At 38.3% G+C, this 23,361-nt stretch overlaps 1 protein-coding gene across 1 annotated transcript; it reads right to left on the reverse strand.

Annotated features, from left to right (window-relative positions):
• Positions 1-1,005: 1,005 nt before the first annotated feature.
• On the reverse strand, positions 1,006-2,519 carry LOC129722628 (probable chitinase 2). The gene is made up of 5 exons (XM_055676228.1): positions 2,377-2,519; positions 2,139-2,318; positions 1,976-2,076; positions 1,808-1,915; positions 1,006-1,752 (listed from the first exon to the last, which is right to left on the reverse strand). Exons 1-5 carry the CDS (start codon positions 2,453-2,455, stop codon positions 1,045-1,047), a joined length of 1,176 nt encoding a protein of 391 aa, XP_055532203.1. The 5' UTR covers positions 2,456-2,519; the 3' UTR covers positions 1,006-1,044.
• Positions 2,520-23,361: the final 20,842 nt, after the last annotated feature.

Genomic DNA, 23,361 nt, shown 5'->3' on the forward strand with positions numbered 1-23,361 from the left:
AACAGCTGATGCAGTGAGGCACTTTAGTGAAATGCAGTCTCTGCGCGATAGCGGGCACTAGTAAATGCATTCAATTAAAAATTTTGACAACACATAAGCCGTCTAGTTTTGAGTGTTAAATCAGCTTTTCACTGTTTATTTTATCACAAGGAATACTTTATTCGCACTGTTAGTGATAACGCTAAGATGTGATCGGTATCTTATCCGATATTGAATTGAACAAATTAAAAAATGACTGACATGCAAGCAGCCGGGTTTTCTTTCTTGTAAAAGTATTCTACTTCATCCTTGCGGTCGTGGCTTTGCACACAACCCTCCTGTGATTTTTCTCGTTAAAAAAGCATAATGTTCGTTAATTCTGTTTCGTTTATGAATGCCAGCGCAATTTCATTAATTTTTAGTGTCTCTCAATCCAATCAATACGAAAATTGTGGCAAAACGTAAATAAAAATGCTTGGCTATTGTAACATGTGGAGAAGATTTGGATTGCGAATTGATTGAAGAAGTGGAACTATATATTGATGGTCTTTCAAAAATCAGTAATGATGCTGCCGTTACTGTCTCGGCTTGCTATGTCGTCGATATGCGACTCCATCAACATCCTTGGACTAAGAACTAAACACCTTTTCTAGTTATCTTCTTCTTTTCCTTTTAGTTTCAGTTTTTCTTTCAGTAAAATCGTTCTTATTAAGAAAAAATGCATTCCTAACAAATTTCTCGATTTTCAATCAATTATTACCAAAGAAGGCGGGTATAAAAACGTGACGTAATAAAGGGGGGGGGGTCAAGGAAGTGGTGACAGCTTGTGACAAGGGGGAGGGGGGGAGTTGAATTTTCCCAAATTTTGCGTGACATCATTAATGGATCGTCCCTTATTTGTGATTGAAAGAAAAACTTTCAAAATTCATACAAATTGTTATGAAATACATAACATTCATGTCTAAAAACCATGTCATCGAAAGTTGCACACACCTAAACACGATTAGTCAGAGATGAGAAATCAAATTGAATTTTCAAGTGCTCATTGATATTATATTGCATTGTTTAAACATACTTAAATACTTTGTTCGCAGCCAGCAACAACGGATAAGCTTCGTTGTGGCAATCGCCATGAAAATCATCCGTGTCGACCGTCCACAGCATGACACCACCCAAATTTTTGTCCTTGGCATATTGTGCCTTTTCTGTTACCGTTTCCCTATCATCATACGTTACCCATTGATCGTTCAGGACAGCGATTTTCACTCCGATGTTTCGCAATGGCTTGACATTCCACTTGCCTTCATGCATCATTGCACACAACTCATTAAAGCCAAGAGTTCCTGCGTTCTTCGTGAAGGGCCCCGCTCGTCCTGGACCTTGAGCATCGATACCTGGCATGGCTCGTCCGGAAAATTCCGGCTTTAAAGTATAAGTCTTAGCCACAGTCGGGATTCCGAGGTTAATTTTTGTCAGTGGACAACCACTCTTACGGATAAACGAGATGGCTCCATCAACGGAATCCGATCTCGTCGCCGGGTCGGGATATAACGGAGCATCTACGCTTGTTTTTTCCTTCACGCTGAAATCATAACCCATCAGATTTATAAAGTCCAAGATATCGCACATGGCTGTTAAGTTGTATGCTTCTTGGATAATACTTGTTGAAGCGCTCATCGCAATGGTCAGCATCTTCTTTCGGTGTTCAAATTTGTCACGTAATGCTTCTAGCAAGAGGATGAAATTCTCTCGATCCTCCGGTAGGCCACCTCTCTAGTTAAAATATCGAAAAAATGATTGGTATCTACGGCAAACTTGTAGCACCTACCATGGTTGGGAATTCCCAATCTAAGTCAAGACCATCGAATCCAAACTGAACCAAAAACCGTAGCGCATTATCCGCAAAGGCTATTCTGGTTTCCTCCGATTCCGCCATCTTAAAACCAAATCAAATGCTCATTCATTCACAATAACTTTGGTTCTTTTTTCAACCTACTAAAGAATACTTCTCCGAACCTTCGTTCCATCCGCCAACAGCCAAAATCACCTTTAGGCATGGATTTTCCTCTTTCAGCTCAACGACTTTAGCGTAACCCTCTGCAAATGAAAGTAATCCTCGGAATAGCTTATGAAAGTTACTTATCACCAACTATACAAACTGTTAACATTGATGTCGTTATAGTAGTCCAAAGAATCGATGCCTCCGGCCAAGTTCAACCCTGCAAAGGTGTACACCAAGTGGGTGCAATAGTTCGGAATAATGTAGCTGATGTTGAAGGCACCATTCCCATCACGATAAACCGACCAACTGGCGAAGTAGCACACAACATTATACCGCTCTGTGAATTATTTGATGAATTCAAGGGTTTTAACTTCACTTAAACTACTTGATCTCACTTGCTTCACATTTCTCTGCTACCGCACTTGATACTACCAAGAGAAGAAATATACTTAAACTGTTTAGAAGCAAGTTCATTTTGTCAATAATTGAGTGATCCAAGTATAAAAGTGGTCTTCTCTTCAGGGTATAAAATATAAACTGGCAGTTATTTATCGAGTAAAAAGTTCTGATAGGCTTTTATCTTATAGCGACAGTCAATTGCTTTCAAAATAATTATAATTGACCCTGGAAGATGTTTGTAATCATATTTTTGTTATCAACAGGTAACTGATTAGCTTTGATTTTTCAATTTGCTTAATTATGAGTGTCTCAACAAATCAAAAAAAAACCCTTGAGTGTTTTTGGACAAAACTGAAAGTTCCGATTTTTTCTAAATTTGTTGTAAATTTGTGTCGTTAATTTCTACCTATTAACCAATATTCTCGATGAAAATGTTTGTGACATTTTTCGAATTGAAATAGAACTTTCAAGACATTAGTCCGATCGGAACCTTTCTGGAATCTAGAGAAATTAAGGTGTCATCATCATCCTATTAATATAAGAGCTCCAAAGCAATTGACGGACGTTTTATGATTTTTTTTATTGCACTTTTCGAGTTCACATTTATATCCAACGGTCAGACCTTTGATACAGTCTTCTTACTGCCATCACCTACATTCAAGTCATCGAAACTGGAAATCTGCTTCACGGCAATATTCGGACTGTTTTTGAACTTTGGATACAGCTCCCGGACGGCCTTCTGGATTTCGATCTGCAGCTCAGCATCTGATATTCCCGTTGGAACAAGGATTTGCTTCTCCTCAAATTGGCGTCCCTGATTGTCGACGATGGTTGATGCCCTCAGCAGCTGAACCATCAGTATCAGCACCATGAGACACTTTACAAGGAGAACTTTTCGACAGGCCATCTTATCGCGTGGGATCGCTGCAAATCACTAATCCTCCGGCGAACGACTGAAGGCCGCTTTATTTATATGCTCAGCCGAAAAGATTCTGCAAGAAGACCGGTTATATAACACTCTTCGTAGCAAGTAGTCTTCTTCCCCGGTGCCATCACGATGGCACGTCATAGTTCATAAAGAAGATTTACCAACGGCAGAGCTCAGCTGGGTAAACTCAACTAAGATGAAATTTTCCTGAAACAGTTGGATATTTCATCAAAAATCAACCAATTCATTTGCATAGAATAAAAGAAAATCCGAGGTGATACGCTTTACCCCCTTTCACCCCCACACTCTAGTCGTGGAGCGATGAGAATGGAATCGGAGTAGTCTTCAAATTTGCATCTGGTTTCATGCCAAAAAACACACCTGATCTTATGACCCGATTTCAGAGTATCCGCGGGAGATGCATTGAAAGTTGTCTGACCCAGGTCGTTGTTACTTTCAGTTTCGGAATCACGCTTGGCTGTAGTTTTTTTTTTGTCGAAGTTGCTCTTGTTTCCAAATCAAACGGATTCGATTAGATTGCAGTATTGGTCATTTTTAACATTTTAATGTGAACTCCTTTCTCAGTCGATTCCTTTCAAAAACGATGTCACGAAGCACACGTGCTTTTGGCAACTGTAAATTTTTGGGAATCTCATTAGAGTTCCTTCGCAAAAATGTCAACGGAAAAATGCAAAAATATGTCGGGTGATTGGGAATGAAACTTCTACGTCGATTAATTTGATGATAATACTCGAAGCATAGGTTTAGGTATCAAAACATCAATTCTAATCTTGTTCAAATATTAATATTGGAAAAGTTAAAACTATAGGTTTAAGTAATCTGAAAGCAAATCAATTATCTCTACTATAGACGATGTTGGGGCCTGACAACGATGCGGATCCTACAGGTTGTTACTGACCCGAAAAAATATAACATCAAAAAACCTCAAAAATTGCTGTAATTGTACATAGTTTTACCATAATTTAGCTATGTTTATCTTGTTTGTTTGTCGACTGTAGCGGTATTTACTGTGAAAATGATGTTTTTTATTTTAAATACATCATTTTTACAATAAATATCATTGTTCAGAACAATAAAAAACATTGTTTTTGTTATTTTTACCATGAAAAAGAAGGGGTTGTTATGTATCTTAACAGCATTTTTTCAGGCACTTTTTCCATACATTTAGAAGTCACTGACGATGTTTTTCATGGTAAAATTATTGTTGGTGGTAGGTTCAACAACAAAAAACATTGTTAAAACATGGTAATAACCACGAATGTTCGCAAGCTTGCAGTAAAAATACCATGTTTTTTATGGTTACAATAAAAAGTATTGTCCATTAACTGTTTTGACCACAAAATACATCGTAAATTTTTTTTGGGAATAAGGCTCCAAATTTTGAGCTGGCTGCAAAAGAAGAAGACTTCGGAGCATTAAAGCATTTACCGTGTTTTAATCACACATCTAATTTGATACCTTCGTCATCGATGGGGTTCGAAGTTTTAGAAGGACAACGTATTTCAAATGTTCCAGGGAACCCAGAATTAATTTAAAAGGTCAAAGGAATTGTCACTTTCTCTCATACAAGCCACAAGTTTGCTGATGCATTAAGGAAGATACCGCTCGATGGAGGGGCTACTTCACTCGCCTAATTCAGGACATTCCGACATGGTGAAATTCCACTTTTTGATGTGTCGCCGCTTTTTAGAGATGCAAATTGTATCAGTGGCAGCCCTTGAATTTCTGGATTTGGAAATACTGACAGGTGAATTAATAGAAAGTGATGAGATGAACACAGGTTATACTTCATCCGAAACCTTCGCGACCGAAATGTTTCAAATTAGAAAAAGGAACCTGGAGAGCTTCGACACTTGGTATTAGGCTTCCATGGGTCTAGACTGTTTTGATGTTTGGAAAATTTGGCAACAACCTTCTTTATCAGACAAATTAACGATCTGCTGTTAGTATGTTATTAAAACTGATGTCTTGAAGGAAAACATGCTGACAAAGGCAACAGTGCTGCACGCCGTGTCAGAAACGGAATATTATGCAACTTCATTGCACCTCGGATTTTTCTTCACCAACAGTTAGTTTAGGGTCTAAGCTTTCAAATGAATGCGGTTTAAAAATATTCTATCGGGGATTCAAATTTTCCCCGAGTTTCAATTTTTTTTTATTTTCATGACCATTTTGTGTCTATCTATGAAGACGCTACATACATTGTAGTGTATGGTATACAAACAATGTGTGTGTTAGGGACATAGAGAGAGAGGTGGGGAGGAGGGGGTGGTAAGGGAGGAGGAATACTGTATAGTGTATTGTGTATTGATTATTGTGTATAGTGTATAATGTATAGTGTATAGTATGTATATATTGAGTACGACTCTGAACCAACATTATTCGTTACTACAGTAATGTTTCCTTAGAGACCTCATTTGAAAGTTATCCAGAATAAAGAGAAAATTCGTCATTCTTTATCAGTTCCTTGATGATACAACACGTATGCGAAAATGAAGAATACCCACGAGCACAACCGTATGAAAGTCTGCATTCTCTCTTTCAACAAAGTGAAATCAGTAAAAACTATAAACAATCCTTTGAAGAAAATTATCAGAGACTGCTTTCTTCCGGATTATGAGGAACAAAATGAAATATATCCCAAGGTTATGTGTGGCGGCTGCTACCGTGCGATGTACAGATATAGAAAAGGTGAACAATTTCCCAAGATTCCGGTTCACGAGTATCCCGACCGCAAAATAACGAGGGAAGTGACCAAACACCTGGACTGCGAAATATGTCACGTGGCTCGGCAAACGCTGCAAATAAAAGTTGCTAAGAAAGCTCGACCAAAAAGACACTCGCTTGCCAAAACTTGTAACGATTGTTTGACTCAAGTAGGACCTGGAAAAGCGCATGAATGCAACGCAAGCACAAAGTTACGAAACCTTTCGATGCTGGCTGGAAATTCGCAAAAACATTTAGTTTCGAAGGCCATTCGAGAGAAGTCAGCGAACGATCAATCAATGGTAAGCTTTGCTAATTCGAAGGGGAAACCTGTCCGTATTCAGGTTATAACCGCGAAAGGAAAAGAGAACACGAAACCGATTTCACATGAGGAGATTTTCAGTTAAAAAACAGACCTGAATCTCAGCACACGTAAGGTATGTTGGACCTTGAATCAAACTAGAATGTTTCCAATATTCGTTTTCCTCCTTGACAAACTTTTTTCTATAGACCTTAAAACTGGCACAAAATATGCATCTCAGAACCTGTAAGGTGGTACAACCGGGACTTAAATTAGCACTCCAAAATCGTTTAAGGGAGCTCGAGGATTTTTTTTTTTGGTGTAACCAGTCTTAATGTGTCTTACACCAAAGGAAAAACTCACCAAGTTGAAAATCGTCCGATCGTTTTGTGTGGAAGTGTTAAACTGCCGGTAACCGCAAGTCAGTCCCATCTGTAAAAATATGAAATCGAGAAAACAGCTTCGAAAGAAATTTCATTCACGCTCAGTTATCACTTATATAACATGAAATATTTTGACAATATTTATGCTAAAATATAGTTTGCATACTAGCCTACCCTTAAAACGCTGTAAAAACAACTGAAATCATTGATTTAATGATTAAAACCTTGAGTGTGACTGACTTGCCGTTACATTCTACATCGAAGAGAAAAGTAACCGCAAGTCAGTCACATTGCCATGTTGATGCTATAGTGCGTGTCGACGTGTTGTTATTCGTTGCCGTGGAAATCCGTCAATCCTTCCAGTTCGGAAGTGTATGTTCATGTGAACAGTTCCAAAAATGTCGATGTTGAAAAATCTCATGATGTACGAAACCGATGAAACTTCATCCAGTAAGGATTCGGATTAGCTTTCATCGGTTCCGTACATCATGAGGGACTGCAGTTGGTTCATCCGACAACAAATGTCAAGATGATCAAAATCCGTTTGAGGTTCGAGCATCACCTTTGGTGATATCTTGGAACGATTTCCTAGATTTTGATGAATGCTTTTTCGATACTGAAGATTTTCCGGATAGATCCATTGTGAAGCGAACCAAGAAAAAATAGACTTGAACTCATATTAGCAGGAAATTGCTGCACATAAATTCATCACCATTTCAAACTAAAAAATAATCCGAATAATTGATAATTGTTACTAGATAACTCATTTTCATATAAACGGTCATATCGAACTTCTCTTCCCCACTCCCCAATCCCCATCCGTTTTATTTTTTTCTTTTAATCGGGACTGACCTTTGGTTATTTTTCCTCTGGGACTGACTTGCGGTTACTTTTCATAATGGGACAATTCGACTTGGTATTGATTTCCACTTCTGTTGAACAAACCATTAATTTTTATCGGTACATCTGAAAATACACTCAATGATAAGCCAAAATCCGATGCCAACTCAAAATTGACAAAATTACAGATGGGACTGACTTGCGGTTACCGGCAGTAAAGGTCTTGTGGAGTATATCAAGGGTAGGAGAAATGCGGGATAATATATCTTGAAAATTGGAATAGATGAAGGACAAGGATCAATAAAGATAATATTGTGTATAGAAGAAAAACAGCGGTTTCCGAGCAAACTAGGCTTCAAGAACTCAGGAGTTCGTCAAGCTTTGATCCTTGCTCTAGCTCCCGGAATGCAAGAGAATTACGAAAACATGTCCAAATTGTGGAACTACCTAAGGTTAAGTTCGTTGGAATGTTTTGTCGCAGGTAAATCGTATTTCAAGACTTCAGTCAGGTTCAGCTGTCAGGTTTTTATATCATTGAAAGCAATTCAACTATTTCAGGTGACTTGAAAATAATAAACATAGTTGCTGGAGTAATGGGAAACAGCTCCACCCACCCATGTGCATATTGCACGGTGAATCGGAGCGATCTCCGTACTTCTGCAGGTGAGTCACGAACACTTGGCGGAATAGAGCAACTAGCCCAAAAATGGATGGAAGCTGGCGGAAAGAAACAGGATGAGAAACTTTTTTATAACTGCGTTAACATGCTGCTTTTATTCGGTGACGATGAAACAAAAACTTTAGATGTATGCCTTCGCTACATTTATTCTTGGGTGTAATGAACTGCGCTTACGACAATATAGCCAAGGAAAACCCAAGTGTTGCCGAATCATGGGCCAAGGCATCAAACTCTACTCGGCATGCCCAATTCGGCTTTGCAGGAAGGCATTGCCGAAAATTATTATCAAAACGTAACATCCTTCACGAAGCTGGGTTGAAAGAGTACGCCATGATGCTTCAACCGTGATCAGCTTCCAGCGTAAAAAACAGCCCTTGTTGTATGATTATTCTATTAATGTAACAACTCTACATCGAAGCGAAGTTGTCACTGACCTAGGGATCATATTAGACACGCAAATGATATTTAGACAGCATTATTCGTCGATTATAAATAAAGCCAATCGTCAACTTGGCATGATTTGTAGGATCGGAAAGGAATTTGAAGACCCAGGCACTTTCCGCACACTCTACTGCTCTTTGGTACGGCCGATTCTGGAATCTGCATGTGCGGTATGGGATCCGTATTATGATTTTTGGATTCAGCGAATTGAGCGCATTCAAAAGCATTTCATACGAAGGATTTGCCGCGCATTGCCCTGGAGTAACCCTGATCATTTGCCGCCCTACGAAAGCCTCTGTTTATTGGTTGGTATCGCACCTCTTGAACAACTTCGCAAGGATATTATGGCCAGAACAACACAAAATTTTGACAAGTAGTTATGACTGCCCAGCTATTCTGACTATGCTTCAGCTGCACTGCCCTCTCCGCCCGCAACGCCATCAACGACTATTGCAATTAAATGCACACCGCACGAACTATGGCTTGCATGAACCTGTTCGTCGAATGGCTCTAACCTATAATTTAAACGATAATTTTAATTTTTAATGTTAATCTACTATTTTACATTGTTAGTGTTGTCCTATTGTATGATGTTTCTACTTGAATTGTAATTGGTGCTAAGTATTTGTTCTAAAAAGATGCTGGGTTTTTGCGCCGGCTTGAAACCGCCTCTCGCGCGTTTCAAGGCGGCTTTTCCCAGCCACATACACATATATTATAGCATTTCTTCATTAAGACTACAAGTCGGATGAACTGAAAACAAATAATAATAATAATAATAATAATAATAATAATAACATCTTGATTCGGTGCACATAGGGGTATTTTGATTGAAAAGTTGGAAAAAAATATTTTCCTGCACAATAACGCTGAAATTTTCATATTTAGCAGTTTCTATGTCTTTAATATGAAAATTATAATTGGAAGATAAATAATATCTACGTAGCAGTGATAAATAACTTTTCTTACTACACATTACACTTTTTATCCACTTTCACTATTTAATTCTATCACTTTTCACTTATCACTTGCATATACGTATTTCAACACTTACTTAGTGCCTTCGTCAGTGCTTATTTGGACTGTGGACACCTAATTGCGATTAATTGGGCCATTTTTTGAGTAGTTAGTTCTGTGAGAGTATTCCAAAAATATTTTACGATTTCTTAATTGACGACTGGGTGCATAAAAATTTAGTTGCGATAATAAATTAGGGGATTGCACGCGTTGAGAAATAATGTCATTGATAAAGTAAAGCATTGAAAGTTCGCGGTGTTCTTTAAGTGCTTGTATGTCTATAAGCATGCAGCGTGCTTCATATGATGGTAAGGGAAATGCTGTCCAATTTAGCTTACGAAGCGCGTACAAAAGGAATTGTTTTTGGACACATTTTTTTTCTTTTCTTCTCGCTTATTTTTCGTCGGTCTAGTTCCGCTACTGTTGTGGCCAATCACCGACGCCCAGGGAGGCGACTCCACACCCAGGACCCTAACTCACGACCCGTTTATTAACGGACCGGCGCCAACGGCTTTACTTCCTCATGCGATGGAAGGCGTGATCCCAGAGATTTTTCGCCTCAGAAAATCTCCCGGTGTCGACTAGGATTGAATCTAGACCAGTTGGGTTGGTTGTGAGTGGATCACGGCCCCCGCTCAAATTCAATGCGTTCTTTATGTGTTACAATATAGGGATTCCATACAATGCTACAGTATTCCAGAATTGGTCGGACGTATGTAAAATATAATAGTTTGATTGTATATGGGTCTTGAAAATTATGGCCAAAGCGTTTTATAAAGCCCAGCATACTATTTGCTTTGTTGATTATTGTGTTATAATGTTCTATGAATGTATGTTTGGAGTCTAAGACTACGCCCAGGTCCCTTACGATCGTAGTACTAGCCTCGCAATTGACCTGTACACCAAATAGTTGACCGCGAAGTAATGATTAATAATAACAAACAAAAATTCGAGATTCGAATCGGAATGTAGTTCTGAAGTTTTGCTTTTATGCAGACAGTTTCAATACAGACTGCACAAAAATGAACGATTGCACAACAACAGATTTAGCTGGAATTATATTCTTATTTATATTTGATTTTTATACAGTTAAACGAAGTTATATACAATAACGTTTATTTATCAGACTCATCCTCGTACCCAAATGTAACAACGACCTCCTTAGAGGAATTAACTTGTTCTGGAACCAAGAGACTCAAAGTATCATTCATTGTAAAGAAGCGGATTTTGTGTCGATTAGATGCTGTCCACGTGCGCATGATAGCTGCTTTAATAACACTAATTCGCTGTTAAAGCATCTTTGGCGATATTAAGAACGATTCATTATTTGGAAAAACTTCGCCTAAAAAATTTTTCATTCCATGGTGTGGCAGAGGATTCTTGAAGCCATTTTCAAAAAAGATTCCTCTGAAAGTTTTTTTCGGTGTCTGAAAACACGTCGCGATTTCAAAAAAACAACTCATTAATGAAAAAAAGTAGGAGGGTGGTATTCAAGACACGACCGCATGAGGTTGACTACCGTATTCTTAAAAAAAAAATATTCCATTGAAGCAAATAGTAGAGGGAATTTCAACGCTTCTTTTACAAAACTTCTGTAACAAAATTTTGAGGCTCCAAAAGGTACCAGTTTCCGATTATTCTCGTCCAGAATTCCAGCCATTTTAGTATTTTGCAGTAGCCATTTATTACTAACAGCCACCAGCATAACGGGTGAAACCGGCACGAGATGACCGGTACTATTTCGTCTTTCCTCCTTTCAGCTGCTAACACCTAGCGCTGTCGTGAAATTAACATCAACATAAACATGCATTTTTGCAAGGTTTTTTCCGCTAGCAACAGCAATTGTAAAACATAAAATTCAACTAACCGCTTCTATTATAAAACTGCTAGGCACCAAAAGGTGCCAGTTGCCAATTTCTTGTTTACTGGTTTCCGTCCAGAATTCCAGCCATTTTAGTATTTTGCAGTAGCCACCAGCATCACGGGTCAGCCTTTTAGCTGCTAACACCGAGCGTCCGTATGTACCCGGTACGGTTTAATAATGAAACTGATGGGGTGAAATGTTCGAACGATACGTTTTATACCAAGGCTTCGTCAGATAATTAGAAAGAAGGAGGAGCTAAGTAGATGATGGAATGGTAAGGAAAAATTTTTCTTGAAAGCTGCGCCGGCCGCTGTCGTAATATTAACACCAGCACATGCATTTATGCAAGGTTTTTTCCGCTAGCAACAGCATTTTGTAAAACAGAAAATTCAATTAACCGCTTCTATTATAAAACTTCGAAGCACCAACAGGTGCCAGTTGCCGATTTTTCTCGTTTACTGGTTAGTCCGTCCAGAATTCCAGCCATTTAAGTGCTTCGCAGTAGCCATTTACTACTAAAGCCACCAGCATTACGGGTGAAACCGGCACGAGATGACCGGTACTATTTTGTATTTCCTCCTTTCAGCTGCTATCACCTAGCGTCCGCATGTCACTGGTGCGGTTTTGGAATTAAAATGATGGGGCGCCGGCCGCTGTCGTAAAATTAACACCAACAAAAAGATGCATATTTGCAAGGTTTTTTCCGTTAGCAGCAGCATAAACATCGGAAACAGAAAGTGACAACAACAATAAAAACAAAGTCAGATCGATTGTATCCTTTAGTGTCGACTGTGCTTGGGAAGAGAGGTAGTGATTGGCTGCGCGGTATGATTTAGACAATCGATATTAATTACCAATTTTTCAATAGTGTATCTCAAACAATAGTTTGTTTTTGTTACACAAATTTAACCGTAAAAGAATTTCTGATCGATTGATGCCAAAACCTCGAAAACCTGATTATAGATGACTGCAAAATAAGCGCTCAAAACCTGACCACTTTTCTCTGGTTTTCCCTGGTTGAATTACTAGATTTTCAAATTCAGGGGCCTAACTTCGATATAGACGTTAGTCAACGTCAAAAAAACATTGCATAGGATTGCATAAAATCATGATATATCCTAAACGCGCAAACATGCGCAAGTTTTTTTTCTGGACGTGTTTAAGGACACTCGTATCTACTTAAAAATGAGTTTGTTTGTGCACAGAAACGTCCAGAACATAGAAAAAAAAAACAATTTCGAAGTTCAATTCGAAAGGTAAAATATCCATAATTGACAATGCAAAATATACAGTCAACAAGACACCAAACCCTCCATCTAAAATGTTCAAAACCTAATGTATACCTCTCATTAGAAGATCCATATTCGAAACAGGCCGAATAAAATCACCAGTATTATAAATACCACCGAAAAAATCACCAAACTTCGTGTTCAAAATCTGCTTTGCTTTTACCTTCTAGTTTGACAGCTGTTGTGAGCCAAAAACAAAACAAATTAAAGCAAAATAGTTGCCATGGGATACCCCCACTATCTATGAATCTAGTGGTGTTAATTATGGGGGCTCAATAATAATTTTGAGTTTTGCAATTTATTCCAACTTTTACACTCAAATACCCCTATGTGCGGTGGTACAAAAATGCTTTGGATTGGAACTTATTAATGGATATCGCGAATCCATCCATGATTTTTGCGAAAGCTGGTCAGCTTGTGGACTTTCAATAACTCCGAAATTTCATATTTTGAAATTCCATGTGGTATTCCGAACAAACTACTGAAGCAATTCACCATGATTTTGCTAAAACATGGATGAACCATAAAGTTCCTGAGATGCATGAAAAATACCAGCAGAATATGTTGAAGGCAGTCGTCGCTTATAATAGTAGCCACATATGAAAGCATAATAAAAAAAACATTCTCATTATCGTGAACATTTTGTGTTTCTTTTTTCTATCAATAAAAATCATATAGACACTATAGAGCTTCTATTTCCCACACACACACACAGATAAACACGCATACACATACGCATACACATACGCATACACAGACACACACATACCTACACACTTACATACATACATACATACATACATACACACCCATTGCTTATATACCATATGTTACAATGTACCTACCTTCTCCGTAAATATGCAAAGTTAGTCATAAAAATAGAAAAAAAATTAAAACTCATTTAATTCAAGTTTTCCCCGATAGAATATTTTAAAACCGCTTTCATTTGAAAGCATAGATCTTAAACTAACTGTTGGTGAAGAAAAATCCGAGGTGCAATGAAGTTGCATAATATTCCGTTTCTGACACGGCGTGTACTGCACCGAGCAATGTATGAGTAGAGCACACTGGACACTTGTCGACTATCCGTACACCAGAACTCGACACACAATAGGGCGACACCATTCAAATGCTGGTCAAACAAAAAAAAAAGTCTGTAATTAGGGATTTGGGAGGCTGAACCGAAATTTGACATTAATTTGCAAAAAGATGTGTAAACATGTGTTATGTGTCATATGAGTAAAGTTTTATGTCGGTTTTAAAGTCTTAGAAAATAGTATATATCATGTCTAAAAGATTCCTGAATGCCAGAAAACATATAGAGAGAAAATTCATGTTTCTCTTCTATTGTTTTTTTACCTAAATTCTGCCATGATATTTCATGCATGTATAAATTTTGTCAACTTTTTGACAGCTTTTTAATGTCGAGTTAATTTTTGCGTTGTAACAACACGGTGTAACTACATTTTGCCCTGTGACTGTTTTCTCACTATCCGGACTATACCAAATCTACACTTTTTCTGTCTCCGTTCTTTTATCCAACAACAAAAACAGGTGCTGTTGAATGCCGTATGAAAAAATGACAGCTGAGCGTAACTTCGTTTGTTTGTTCGTTTTTGGGCTGCAGGATCGGTGTAAGTCCAAGGCTCGAGTAGAATCGAGATAAAGAAAACGAAATTCATTCATTGTTTGTCGAGTAGTGAGGACATTTTCGATTTTCCCAATTTCATGTACTCCCCCCTCTCTCCCCCCGTTAGATTTGCGAGGGTCTAAAAATCACAGCTTTGGGCGATCTAGGTCACTCCTGAATCATGTCCGAATGAGCTGAAATTTTGCTCTGGTCATATTTCCGGGCCAATAAACAAAATGTACGCTGCCACAAAAAATGTCAAAAAATACATATTCTGCTAACTTTTTTCAATGCTGTTTAAGCAGAACTATTGAAAAATCGATTTCAAAAATTAACAACCGTAAGTGATTTCTAAAAAACCGCGAAGTGAAACGACGGATAGCAGCCACAAACAGGCTTTTTACGCATGCTTGTTCGTACGAAATTTGCACTCTACAGGACGCTGATTCTTCCAGTGGTACCCTACGGCTATGAGCGTTCATCGATGAAGGCGGCCGGCCGGCGAGCACTTGGAGTCTTCAATATTTGACGGAAAGCTAAAGAATGGAATGTGGCGCAGACGCTTGAACCACGAGGTGTACGAAGCATACCAATTTTCAGATATCATCAAGCTAATAAAATGTAGTAGGCCACAGCATTCTTATCCTCAGAAAACCTCTAGAGTGCAGGAGAACTTCTTGCACTGCGAAAACAACTGCTCTCACACTAAAGAGCAAATCACCGCACATGCTAGAAGAGAGCGACAAACGATTTTTATCTGCTGAGTTTCCTGAGGGCACCGCGGTGAAATCTGAAATTTCTCTCTTGCGAGACAATGAACTATGGTGTACTTTCTCACACGTAAGGACATCACGGATCACGCACAATAATTACACAGTAGGGGTACTGGGGGTAAGCCCGGCCCCCTAAGGAAAATGATTCTTTAGTAGCACTTGATGGCGAATATTGTTATATTTCTTTCACAGAATCATTGCCCAGATTGTTTTCTACAAGATATGAAGGTTTTCAGTACTTTCAAACTGTTATTTTACAAGGAATAGTGAAGTTTTGAAACTAAGATAAAAATGACGTTTAGCAATCAGTGCGGGTGAAACCGGCACCCCTTGGGGGTAACACCGGCACCTAAGTTTGTTCATGAATTAACTCGATTAACTAAACCAATTTGAATTCGGAAACCGCCGAATGAGAGATCTTAAATTTCTGTATGTTACTGTTGAATTTAGTTGATGTCGGTTAGCAGATTGTCGAAACAAGTTCCGGTGAACATTATGTATAAACAATGATATAATTTGATACTCGGCAAGCCTATCATGTGGCACTTTAAATCATATTATTAACTTGTTTCATTGAAGCCAGGATCACATTGACCACACCGGAGCATATTTCAAATACCACCGGGAGAGCCGTCAGTTTTGTGACTTGATTCAGTACATTTGACACCTCTAATAATCCTTGGAAACATTCATAAATCACAGAAGAGCTTGAGTGCAATGTTTCTAAGTCGATTAATTAATTTATTTATCAGCGAGACATCAGTAATAAATGAGAAATATGTGTCAGTAACATCCAACTAGCCTCAGACCATGTCAGGCTTACCCCACTCACTGGGTGACGGTGTTACCCCGACAGCACACATTTTTTAAAAACGAGTATTTTTACAAATTTATCGCTTCAATTTACCTCAGATCGAATTCCTGTGATTGCGCACAATACAGGCAATAAATTGTAGAGCAACGAATAATTATTTTAGTCTTTTCAAATGAATAAAAGCTTAAGTTCCACTTACGAGAAATAACATCCGTTTACGCATCAGCTGCAGTAGCATATGTTTTGTCTATTATTTTGACGTTTGACGTTTCACGGTGGCTTCGATGCAGAGTTGCCAATAAAATTTTCGATTTAACTGGAAAAAGGCTGAAGAAAAAACAGGAAAAAACTGGATCCCAAACAAATTAAAAAAAAAAGCAAAAAACAAAGATTGTGAGAGAGTTTTTCTGTTATGGAGATTGAATCCAGTGTCAGTTTTGGATACAACAACTAAAGATATAACTCTTTTCGCAAAAAATTACTCATTTTAATCAGAACTGTTTTGTTTTGGGCTTACATCTTGTTAAAATTATGGACTGAAAAATTTCCTCTAACAGCAGCAAAATTTAAAATTACGCAATCAATCTATCTCAAAATTAAGAAAATAGAGCTTTTCCAGTTACTTTTATATTTAACAAAAGTATTAACGCAATATTTCCTTTCGTTACATCAGTGAAATTTAAATTTCAATTATTTCTGACTTCGCTATTCTTTTGGTATCTAATTCCTATAACAATTTTTTAACTGCTACGCAACAGAAAACAAATAGAAGATTTTTTGATGGTCTGGTAGAATCTATTTGTTTGGTTTTATCTTAACCATGTCATGCTGTCTTTTATTTAACCGTGTTTCGTGCGAGAAGATAGTATACTGAAAATGCTGTTGAGAATTGTCAAAATAATTTATCAATCTACAAAATTTCCGTTTTAAAAATATTTCCGAAAACCAATCGGAGTGAATAAAAAACTGAATAAAACTGGAAAATATCTGAAAAAACTGGAAGATTTTAAGAATAAACTGTTTGACTGGATCACTTTAAAAAAAACTGGAGGAATCCAGTTTAAACTGGAACATTGGCAACCCTGCTTCGAAGTGTCTTAAAATGTCTAAAATGTTAAATACCAACACTCCACATATTCCCTAGAACTATCTGCGGTGCGTTTCACAGATTGTTTCTTGAGCATGGCAGAATGGGAAAAGAGATTGGGAGAAAAAAAATAGACTGCGTTGCTCGTGCCGGTCGTGTTCACTCTGGTCGAATTCGTTTTCGCGGTGTAGCAACACGAGAACTACACCTTTGCCCGGTAGGTTTTTCTCACTTTCCGGACTACTCGCCAGTGGACACTGTGGTGCATTTCTGCGTTTTCTCTGTAGAGTGATTCACCCCTCTTGTTTCTATCAGATGTCGGGTGAGTTGGAAGTGTGTTTGTCTCTCTGTAAGTTGGTTGAGACACTTTGGAGTGGAGGAAGAAGCAGTGTGGTGAAAGCATTTGCTACACGCAGGCACATACTGAAAGGGTGAATTTTTTCTCCGCTCTTCCCACATACTGAGGAGAATGACAAGCATGGGCTACAGTGGGCTGGCCACGTAGCACAAATGTGAGCGATCAGCGAAGATAATATTAGCAGAGTGCCTAACAGAGGTCGGCGACTCCGTAGCAGACCACGTACTCGTTGGATGCGTGATGTGGATGAGGATGTTCAATCGGTAGGTGTTAGGAGCGATTGGAGAAGACTAACCCGAGATCGAGTGATCTGGAGACTTGAATCTCCGGGCAAGATATCCAAGTCAGGTGATAATCCTAAATATTGTCGATGCAGCACTACTCTGTAATCCACTGGAAACCAGCGATGCGAAGATTCTTATTGATATCATTTTTTACAACCATGGTACGTCACACATGTTGTGTTATCTTGGCTATGAAAACTGTGCTTTTCAAAAATACTACAGATATTTCATTTTACTTCAATGTTTGTATTATTGATAACTTTTGCACACAGTACAATGCAGTTTTATTAGTGCCGCATATTTTGGGACATCTCATATTAAATTAAAGACTAGAGTATTTTGAAATACTACGAAATTTACTGGAAAATCCTTATAAGGCGAGCAACTCGTCGCTCCCAATTGTTTTCTGCAGAGACAATACGTTTCCTACAGATCAGCTAGCTGTCATTCAGGATAAATGTCATTTTGCCCACTAGTTGCCAGTTGAAAATTAAACAATCGTAAAGATCTAAGAATAAATACATATACTATAAAAATCGTCGTGTTACTACCAAGTTCATATCTACGTGTAATATACTTGCGTTTCAGTTCACAGCACAAAACAAAGTGTCTTACACTTTGGTTCGTCATGTCATGTATACACTCAGATTCAATTCTAAAACACGTAAAATGCCAGTGTTTTGGCATTAAAATACTGTGGATTCCAGTCGATATGGGTCGGCATTATAGAATGATTGGGTTCGTTTATCGGCATTCATATGTAAAGAACTGGGAGGGAGAAACGGATACGTAGCTGTGAGAGTGTCAAAATGAACCAGAATTAGCTGTCATTGACTACCAATTTAAACCAAGGGGGAAAAATCTTTTTTTTTTGTAATGAGTATGGTTATAACTGAAAGGTATCGCGTTGCTTGAAAAAATATTCATCTCTAACAGGTTTTGTATTCATTGTCGTTTTACAACATGTTTTGGTTTAATTTTAGTGTACTTCGATTATTAAACTTGCCCTTATTTGGATTTACGGCTCCTGCGATCAATACTCGGAGGCAAACTAGAGAATGACAGGGTTGATATTTGTTGACACTCTTGCGTGAAAGTGAAAAAAAGCATCCATAAACGTTATTATTTTACAATCCTTTCAGAGTTCTCCCTTTCCGCTTTTTGCATGAAAGTGAACTGTCAAAACACCTCATTATATTTCATGCGATGAAAGCAAGACAACAAAATCAGTTTATCAGTTAACGAAGATTGTCAAGGCATCGGTCAGTGTCAGTGAAAAAGTGTCTCGGTTAGGTTTATTTTGTTTAAGTGGACTGTTTGTTTTTCTTTTTCGCTTTGAAGTGAAGATCATTTGGTTGGATTTGTCGTTAAATTTTTTTCCGTAACCGTGAACGATGCGCGCGATCTATTTCATCTGAGTATAATAGCACGTTACTAGGACGAAAATCTAGTGTATATGAAAGAGTGCTGCGATCATTGGAAGTAAAAATTGAAAATGATTGGCTGTAATTTTCGAAGAATTTTGCTGGGGAAAATGACTTTTATCAGCACTGGAGAATGGGGCGTGGTGCAGGCGCATGAATCACGAGCTGTACGAAGTATACAAATACGCTGATATTGTCAAGCTGATGAAACACGGCAGGTTACAGTGGGCTGGCCACATAGCACGGATGGTGACTGAGCGACCGGCAAAGATAATATTTAGCAGGGAACCGGCCGACGACTCCGAGGGCTGGATGTGTGCTGTCGACGAGGATGCCAGAGCAGAGCGGGTGTAAGGGGAGACTGGAGAGTAGCAGCCCAAGATAGTGCTGGGACTATCCGGATTAAAATACCCGGATATCCGATCTCGGATATCCGACAAATATCCAAAATCCGGATCAACCGGATATCCGGATATTATCCGACAGGATATCCGGATTTTCGGATAGTCGGATATCCGGATATTGTATCCGAACATAGTTTAATGAGAATTATGTAAATAATTACTTACGAGGGGATGGGGGATTGTGGAAAAAGCTATTTTTCGCGTTATATTTCATTCAAGCGGGTTTAAAAGACAGAAAAAAATCCGGATATCCGGATAGTATATCCGGATATCCGACTATTCGATTATCCGTAGCCGGATATCCGAACATCCGAATAGTATTCGTTTACACATCCGTGATCCGAGCTTCGGATAACCGGATCACGAATATATCCGGGTAAAAGTCCCAGCACTAGCCCAAGACCGAGTTTTGTGGAAACGTATTCTGGATTCGGCATAGGATCTCAGTGATCTGTCGCCATAAAAGTAGTAAGTAAGAATTGTAAAATTTTTGCAACTGCATGAAACCCCGAAAAATCTGTATCATAGGTTACACTCTCGTACCCATTTTCAGAAAGATCGCATAGTACAGCCGCTCGCTTCCTGCTTTTGGAAGTGCGGCCGTCCTTCCCAGCGGCCTTACCGCTTTACAGCTCCCTATTTTTTTTTTTGCAAAATCTCGCGTAATTTTTTCTAAAGGACCTATCTAACATTGAGAGACTCTCTTTGTTTACTTTCTCTTTGATCAATAACTATGTTATATTTTCCATATTTCATAACACTCAATGCAGAGTAAGCAAAACAGTATCACAATCTCTCGATTAAGGGGAAGAAAGCTTGGAAAATATTTATAATGACGACGTAACCAACGAAACAAAGTGAGAGAGGAGAGAATCTGTCATTGTTACTTAGGTCCTTTTGAAAAATTACGCGAGAAATATGTCGATAATATTACTCGATATCGGTAGATTAGAGTGCCTATAATATAACTAGAGTGGCGCCGTGTCATCAAAAGTAACGCTTGTAACACTGGTAACACTCAACATCCTTTCTCTTTTCCCCACACGAGTTTAATAGGTTGGGAACCATTCAAATATTACATAACGCGGAATTTGGCAATTTTCAATACCCACCCACCCCCATGTAACGCAATTTTACATGTTTGCCACATGCAATATAACGCTCCGCCGAATACCCCCCCACCCCCTAGAGCGTTATGTATTATTTGAATGATCCCTTGTTTGCTCAATTGGAATGACACTGACAGATATTTTCTATTCCAATTTTGACAGTGTCGCCACTCTATATATATTTACAGGCACTCTACGGTAGATATGTTTTGATATTTTTTTATCTGTCAATTGACAACCCTCCAACGATAATATAACGTCAGAGTTATGATATATATAGATGAGGTGCCCAAATTTGCAACGATCAATACTTTGTAATATTGAATATTGGAAATATTTCGCAATATATCAATAGTGTCTTTATTAACCTAAGGCAATGCTCTCGCCCGATCTCTCGCATTGGCGTTCAGCATGGCAAAGGCCTTACACGCTATCAAAAAACGACACATTTGCGTGTTCTCTGTTTTGAGTCTACACTCAAAATATTATTCACATTATTGTTACGTTAAATTTCCTGTACTTATTCATTTTCTGTCATTTTGCATGATTTATGTGACAAACATATCATCTACGTGAAAATCACATGCATACTATGTTTCATCACGTAGTATCTACGCGAACTTGGCAACGTCAAACAGAATGTCATAGAAGAAGTATCGCGTGAACTCTCTATGTGAAAATACACAGAAATCAAAATGGCGAAGCTGTTGTCTAACTCAGTCTCTGACAATAAAATAGAATTTCTCGACGGCTTGCCAATAAGTGAACTTTCGAAAAACCGTACGAATTTGACATCGAGCCTTGAGCTTACAGGTTTCACACAGATTTAGTTCAAAGGTCGAGGAGTTTCCCATACATAAACAGTTGCAGCTTGCAATAGTTATCGCCGGCAAATGTCGTAATATTTGTCCGTTTTTATGTCGTTTGATTCATTTACGAATCGGCAATTTTGCATGGCCGTGCGATTTATCAAGCAACATATTTCTGTAATTTCTAAAAACTATTTGCCGTCTTTTAAGAATTGGGGAAACAAAATTTGGAAATTTTACGTTGTATCCAACGTAGTAGCTAGCAGATAATCGAATGCTTTCCATTTTACCGGTAGTTGAATTCTACGTGAAATTCACATAAAATGCATATGTCTGCTGTATAAGATTCATAGGATAAATCATCTCACCAGATCATGATGAACTCAAATGACAATCGCGTAGAATCTACGTGAAAATGACAGTGGAAAATATTCACATAACTTTTCCGATAATTATGACGTGAAAATTATTATGAGTGTAGTAATAGCATTCCAGCTGAAAATCGAAAATATCGACTTTCGACATTCGATTTTTTTTACCTTATGCACCCTTATGCACCATGAGATATTATTGACGTAGTGCATAAGGTAAAATCACAAGAAGGTTGTATGCAAAGCCACGACCGCAAGGTTGAAGTAGAATACTTTTACAAGAAAGATAACCCGGCTTCTTGCGTGTCAGTCATTTTTTCTAGTAAATAAACATTGACCGTTCATTGGCAGTATTGTAATTTCTTTTTGTCTGATATTTTGAATGAAGTTCATTGAATATTTTTAAATTTTGTGCATATGAGAAGTTGAAGTGCTGCCGAATTGTAATATGCACATTTAATACGACATCATTAAACGGGAATGGAACAAAGGCTACGGTTATGCAGAACGCGAATGCCGGCGCGATGCGATTCGCCTTACCGTGGTGAAATGTACAGCTTTTTTTAAGGCGAAGTAGAGCTATACAACTAGACAACTACAACAGAATTTGATTGCAACCCGCACAGCATGTCTGTTTGTGTTGATGCCAGAAAATTATTAACCTTCAATTATTTTTTTATTTGCCTTGAAAAAAGCATGTTGCGGTTCAAAATCGGTTGCTAATTACAACCTTTGAGCTGCCCTAACATTGGTGGAATTAAGATACACGGACGACATGCACTGTGGAAGCTATTTCACATTCAGTAAATTAGACGGGTGCGACAAATTTGAATTGCTAGGATGAAACACAAAATGCTTGCTTGCGTTGACAAAAATTATTAACTTTCAATGACTTGTTTATTTGCCTTCAAAAAGGCATTTTGATTTCCAAAATTGGATTTCCTGATGGCAATCTTTATGCTGCCCCAACACGGGGGGAATAATGGCTGTCTGGCGACACACGCTGAGACAAACCGCGCTGTTCTTGAGACGTGGTGACCAACCACAGGGCTAGTGCTGCTGCTAAGGAAGGACGACTGCTGTTGTCGCTCTCTAGAACTATTATGAGCGGCTCCGGCTGAAACAGGCTCTTATATAGGCCAAATAGCATGTTTTCAATTGCAAGGTATATGATTCTGTCGACCGTGCTTGGGAAGCAAGCATATAACGACCAATCAGAGGTCGAATTTTTCGTTTTGACAAGGCTTGACTATTTTCAATAGTACAATAGTGTGAATAAAAAAAATACAATTATCTTATTTTGGAAAGAATCTTAGAAGATTTTCCAATCTATTGCTGCAAGAACGAAGGAAATCCATCGAATACTAACAGATTTATTAGCATTTGAAATTGGACATGTTTTTCACTTTTTTCGGGTTTAGATTTTCATTTTACATCCCTACTTTTTTG

Source organism: Wyeomyia smithii, chromosome 2 (genome assembly GCF_029784165.1).
Source record: "Wyeomyia smithii strain HCP4-BCI-WySm-NY-G18 chromosome 2, ASM2978416v1, whole genome shotgun sequence".
In the NCBI taxonomy this organism is placed as follows: domain Eukaryota; kingdom Metazoa; phylum Arthropoda; class Insecta; order Diptera; family Culicidae; genus Wyeomyia; species Wyeomyia smithii.

Excerpts from the sequence above, each read along its gene's own strand:
- LOC129722628 (XM_055676228.1), bottom strand. The coding sequence starts at position 2,455 with ATGAACTTGCTTCTAAACAGTTTAAGTATATTTCTTCTCTTGGTAGTA. Across the intron at positions 2,077-2,138 it reads TAACGACATCAATGTTAACA|AGGGTTACGCTAAAGTCGTT; the intron begins GTTTGTATAGTT and ends TTTCATTTGCAG. Across the intron at positions 1,916-1,975 it reads GTTCGGAGAAGTATTCTTTA|ATGGCGGAATCGGAGGAAAC; the intron begins GTAGGTTGAAAA and ends TTTGGTTTTAAG.